Source organism: Echinococcus granulosus (assembly GCF_000524195.1).
Source record: "Echinococcus granulosus chromosome Unknown EG_S00011, whole genome shotgun sequence".
Taxonomy (NCBI): Eukaryota; Metazoa; Platyhelminthes; class Cestoda; order Cyclophyllidea; family Taeniidae; genus Echinococcus; species Echinococcus granulosus.
In genome coordinates, this window is record NW_020170391.1 from 1,577,408 (window position 1) to 1,583,878 (window position 6,471).

Genomic DNA, 6,471 nt, shown 5'->3' on the forward strand with positions numbered 1-6,471 from the left:
GTGGATCAAAGGCAACACCTATTCAAATGCCATGTAAATTATGCTTTAGCCATCTGCCACAACATGTTTTGGCAAAGCATTTTAGCGGGCAAGGTATGGTAGATTAGAGATCACTGAATTTTAAGTTCAATTGGTTGGTAGATATGCTTTTCCGTTAAAAATATCCGATCTGATTTGATCTTATGAAAGTGAAATATGAATGGATATAGTTTGAGTGTTAACAAAATTACTATCCCTTAAATGTCTGATTTTTTGAGTTTTGCCAATTAATAAAAATGGAACTTTGGCCCCATTGCCTGTTGTATCGCGGATTTAAAGAAAACTGTCTGATTAACATAGTCGCATATATGTGACGCCCGGATTATCTCATTCCAACCTGCATTTAACACTCACTAAAACATATTGAAATAAAAAATTTGGACTGTGGTGGCTGATTCTCCTCTGAGGTACTAACACGCTAATTGTTAAGCGTGACCAGGATGTATTCCATCAAAGGGCATTTTTTGATCAGAATAAATGTTGTAGAATATAAAAATACTTTCATATCTGAATATCTGGCCCACTTTAGCCGAGCTCGATGGCACATTTATTCAATACCGCTGCATCTCTTACAGAATGAAGGGTTGAATTCCTTGTCTCTTCTTAACCACACAAATCATTGAGGCACTGAATGATTGGGTCGGATTCCCATCGTCTCTCATCCGGTATAATCTTAAGAGAATAGCTTTGACTTCTTAAAAACCCTTAGCTCTCATGACACTCCAGCTGGCTATAAAACCACGCTAGTATCCAAACCATAAACTTTAATTACTCTTTTAGCTTAAGCGTACTGACCGCTGTGCCCATTAATCACAGTAACACTTCCAGCAAATTTGCACGAATATCGGCAAACAAACAGTAAGACAGCTATACTGCATGTTCGTATTGTCTTTACAGCAACTTCAACGCTGTCTGCGAAAGTCGCTGCTTATTAAAGCTAATCCAAATCTTCACTGACTTTTTAAAATAGTATTTGTCCTACATACATCTTTATCCACGTACAACTTTTCTTCTTACAGTAGAATTTCGCTTCTCTCATCAAATATTATTTAAAAAATCTGCATTTCTAAATAAATTTAAAAAAGATGAACTTTATTGCTTCAACAGACTCTAAAATACTGCATAGCACTGTGGGATACATAAAATTACCGAGTAAAGCAACATATCTCTATTCTTTATAGCTGTGCTATAAAAGTTACAGGATAGTTTACTGGGTAGAGCGATAAATACTTCATCTCTACTAGGGTTAATTTAAGTTCAGCTTTTAGCCACCATTGTATTTTAACAATTAAATCATTAAATTTTCCTTATTTCTGATGGATACACTGTATTATCTCTGACATTCGGTAGCTCTTAAAGATCTTACATGTCTTCATCCCAAGTCATCATGTCCGTTAACGGTAATGGGTCATTTATATTTGCGTTGCATGTTGTATTGTTTACCATTTTAAATTCTTGTATTTAGTTGAGAAAACGCTGATATGAAAACGTACGTCAGATTGTGTCAATTCTTTGCAGCCTACCGTTTTCTTCCATACAAGATAACTGTTTGCTAACAGTCAATAACTCGATGATGAGAGAGGCTAGGTCGTATTCTAATTCCTAGGTTCGCTCCACAAATGGAATTATCTGGGTATTTTGGAAACGAAATGATTGTGTTGGCGTTACCGACTATTTCCATTAGCTTCACTCGCCTCCACCTCTTTTACTTTTCATGCACTAATTTTCCTGTCATGCTCGATACGGAGCCACCCCGACGCTCATCACTGTGAGCGAAAGTTAATATTTGTCCCTTGTGGATGGGTTTACATTTTAGTCCTTTAATGTGTTTTTCAATATTTAGTAATGCTACAGGCTCACCCATAAATCCACTTTACACAACTTTTTGGCCCTCATTTTACAGTGCTTATGCTTCTGGTGTTTTTGGACAAAAAAGTCTAGTACCATTTGAACGATTCATAGATCTCGATAAATCGCGTCAGGAAAGTCATCCATCACCAGTTAGTCACAATTGAGCATTTCAAATCTAAATGAGTTTCATTCTAGCTTATTTCTCATACTTTTCAGTTTTTTTTGAATTTTAGTCCCAGGTTCAAAATAACAAAGATGTAATTACTTATTTGAAGTGGGGAATTACTATGGTTTCCGGTTTAGTAACGGCGGCGTCTGCAAATCAGTAGCAGAGCTTCCATTTCTTCACATAAATTCTCAACTGTTCGGTCTCACGTCAGTTAAATACACATCACACAGCACTAGATTTTGCTGCAATGCAAACTACATCAAAATATTTGGAATGTCCGCACACCTCTCTGCCCAAATGATATATTAACATTGTAGCTCTAGAAAATTTCATTGGACTAAAAGTGGATGTACTTCGGCGAATCAAAATCCGAAACCGTTTAATTCGGCATTATTTTGAAGCCTGTAGTCGGTTCAGCTATTAAACTAGACGCTTTCTTTCGCCTTTTTTGTTTTATGTGTTTCCTATTAATGTTTTACCTAGCAGTCTACAGAGCGTTAACAAAAATTTTAGGGCTCAAAAGGTTGTAAGATTCCCATGTACAATTCATCATTTCAGGTGTAACCTCACTTCCTACATTGTAGTGCCCGATATGCTGACTTTGAATCTACTGAGAACCCCCCCAAAATGAGAGTGATGCAGTGATTTTAAACTAGAAAATAGGAAGGAGACTGTAAATGTCCTATTGTATTAAAATAAAACTTGTTTTGGCATATTTTGTCCAATGACGGGTCATATAAAGCCAAGCATATAAAAGGACAACACTTAGATTGTCTTTTGAGACGGTAGACATTAACAAATTTCTGACGAGTTTATCGACGTTACCTCAATTTTCAGTATCATTTTTAACCGACCAACTAGTAGGTGAAGTTGGGGAAGCTTCGCTACGATGATGAATTCCTTAACCATTATTACGAGTATTAACGGAAAAGTAAAGGACTTCAAATCTCACATGACCTTTTGAAACATCTGAGCGTGTTTTGAAAAACGACATTGTGAAATGCTTGTTAGGCATTTGTCACCGAATGCGTCTCTGGTGACATCTATTCTTTCCAGTTGTGAATTAGAAAACTCGAAATTTTGTGATGCATCGAGTTGCATTAACAAGTTCTACAAGCGATTATGCACATTTTCTTTCTAAATTATGACAAGCTTTTTAGATACTGAACAGGCTAAGCTACTAGAAGATAGTGAAATGGCTTACAATTTCCCTTTGGATGTCAATGCAATAGCGGTCGTGTTACCTAGGAGAAACGGCGAAGTCTCATTTTTCCAAACAGTCGTTTTTAACTGCTTTTGACCAATCGTTGCCACATTTGAAGAAATAGAGTTCTCAATTTAATAACATTTGGTAGCTAACCAATAAAAGCCAAAATTTCTAACGATTTTTCAGCGAACTTTGAAGGCACATTTACTCCCGAAATATGCCCTCAACAGCCCTGAGTTTTGTAATCCCGAAATTCGTTCCACCACTTTGTATTCCACAGGTCGCCTATTCAAAACATTAATTTTTCATTTATATTTGCTGCCACTGGGAATTCAAAAGCCAACATTTATCATGAACTGTCTTGCAATTTGTCTGAAGGTGCTTTTGTAGGGTATTAAAAATTCTTTCCATGCAAAGCAGACCAGCGAAATTTACGGTGATTAGGATCTAGAAATGAATGGTTTTAAGAAGCATTCAGTAAAAGGTATATTTTGGGGATTTACTACAATCTGGATGTCTTCTTTGTGAGTGTTAAAAAACCTGTTAATTCATCACCAGAAAACTTGTTTGAAATTTGCAGCAGACTTATGTAACGCGTCTTTTATACGCTGTAGTCCACGAAGTAAATTTTCATGACAGTCTCCTTGTTTTTTTATTACAATTTATGGCCTGTTCAGAAAGGCATATTTTTACTCCTCCCTAGTCACTTGTGAATCTCTTCCACCTTAAACTTACTATTTTACCCCTTATTACAGTTTAAACCAATTTATTAGGTAATATTTATTACAGGTACACGGCTCAATGCTCATTCTTTTCTCAAAAATTGCGGAATCGAGATTTTTTGCCTCGGAAATCTGTGCACCATTATTAACGGCAGTGGTCATCAGCTGGAGCATCATTGACTGCGTTCCTGGCCTGAGGCATCAATTTCACTGATGGGAAGTCAAGATAGTTAGAAAAACGTGGAACTTTGTGGGCCAGATTACAGTTCAACCGGAGGAAGTATGCCCAGACCGCATAGGTGTGGAAGGACCCAGGTTTTAGCACATTCCTGCACCATCCACTTACGGATCCCGCCGCTAAGAGGCTTATAAAAACCACAAAACTAGCGCCATTCTTCGTGAACAACAGTTACACACTTTGGTCAAAATGATGACAAGACCTACAAGTTTGTTTAATCCTATATGCAGGTCTCTCTCCAAGGTTGAGACTGTGGTTCCGCTTGAGGTAAGTGGTTTTTAAATAGAAGAGAGGAATATGGTCACTGAAATTTACTGAACGAAACGTGAAATAGCAAGCACAAGTTATGAGATTACACTTGGATCTCTATGTGCTACGGTTCAAGCCTCGAAGATAGCTGTCTTTCGATTCTAAAGCTGTAATTCAAGTTGTTCTGTAAAAACAGTTCTTACTTTTATTACTAAAGCGTTCGGCTGGGTATGCAACCACACAAACTTTATTGTATCATTTAACACATATCTCCAGGTAAGCCACTTAAAGCTCTCGTAGAAATGACTTACCCAAAATTCTCCTTACCCTAATAATTTCGTCAAGATTATGCCTTTTCACATTCGTGTGCTTATCCATTGACGCACCTGCTGCGACTGAGTTTATGGTTTTTTACCGTTATAGTACTAACCACCCGCATTCAAGTGATTATTATTGTTGTTTTTATTGCAAAATGTATTAAACACAGTAAACAGTGCTAAAAGGGAAACAGCCCATCCCCGCGTGAGTATTTCTCCGTGCACACAACTGGTGTATTGGAAAGACTAAAAGAAGTTCCACCCACCTATGCTGCAAAGACTGTCACCACCTAGCAAAAAGGAACGCCAACCGAGGCTCCTCAGAGTGACTTGCGTGCGTGGAGGGCGAGGCCGGACGCGACCATGTCAGACACGCCATCCACCTACAACTTCTCATGACATACACCCTTCCTCTCACTGCCTCCTGCCTTTCCCTTCCTCCCGCCCTGTCTCACTCACCCACCGACTCCAGACTACATATGGAACTAGCTTATAATTCGCCATCTAGCTGTCATGCCTACACGTTTTACACGGAAACCGGTACCAAATTGTTGAAATTAAGCCTTTAATCAATTTTTCAAGTGCATAGTGACAGAACAAGGTGTGCTAAGATTTTGCGACTGGTTAAATACTCTAGTTTTGGGTTCGTTCACTTGATTAACTCCAAGCCATGGAAATGTATGACTTCTTGATTCCCGCATCTTTAGTCTCAATATATCAAACACTGACCAAGCACATGGACAATGCGTGACTATAAAATGAGCAGGAAAATAACTACCAGTGACACTGTTTGCTGCAGTACATCTCTGCAATGCAGCTATTCGTTTGACACAAAAAAATACCTCATGAGTAAAAGCATATTAACCTCAGAGAAATCGCGATAAGGGCTAAAACTGCCATGGCTAAGACTTTTAAAGCACGTTTCGAGCTTTAGAAGCAAGCCAAGCCACTGTTTTAAATTACATGCGTTTCAGAAAGTAACTCATTTGTTTGCAGAAGGGTAATAAAACGTACCGGAAATTCGGCCCCGATTCGACCATTAAACTATAACGATACGATCAGAAATGTGTTACCTAAATTCCTTTTCATGGTTCTTTACCCAATAAGAAATAGTGGTAGGACTAAAATCGAGTATCATCAATTCGTAAAGTGATGAAAAATACCAAGCAAGGAAGATCACTTCAAATATTAATCGTCGTCAGTCGAAACCACCTAGTAGCCACCTTTTGCCAGAATATCGCTTATTATTTACAGATGCTATCGTTATCTACAAAACTTCGACTTCTTAATTAAGAACAACAGCCAAAGATATGGCTTACCACACTAGTTATTTACATTGAATAAATTTCACCACGAATCTCAAAAGATATGCATCTAAGTTGAATAATTATCAAATAAATCGACAGATCTCTTGTTGGAAACAAAATTGGTATTCGCTGCAAACGTGTATAAGGCAGTTTACGTGAAAATCCCCGCTACAATATCATGAAAGAGGTCCATTACTTAAATTAAACAACCTTTAAGGCAAAATTCTACTAACATAATTTTAGTAGAAATTTAGTGGTCATAACGAGAGTTCTCATACTCCTTCAGCCAACCACTGATAGCCTCGATTTCAGCCTGGCGCGCGACCTTCACTGAGGGCGGGTCAGCCGGATTGCCGCCTCTAAAGTGTAGAA

The 6,471-nt window shown here is 38.0% G+C and overlaps 1 protein-coding gene across 1 annotated transcript in view; it reads right to left on the reverse strand. All coding sequences in view use genetic code 11, as the record gives it.

The window, feature by feature from the left end:
* Nucleotides 1–6,349: 6,349 nt before the first annotated feature.
* EGR_02544 (Dipeptidyl peptidase 2) overlaps nucleotides 6,350–6,471 on the reverse strand; it is a gene marked incomplete at both ends in the record, with an annotated part of 5,082 nt that continues 4,960 nt past the window's right edge. The window contains one exon of the mRNA XM_024491793.1: nucleotides 6,350–6,458. Coding sequence (XP_024353944.1) covers nucleotides 6,350–6,458 — 109 coding nt within the window. The remainder of the gene's footprint in view (nucleotides 6,459–6,471) is intronic.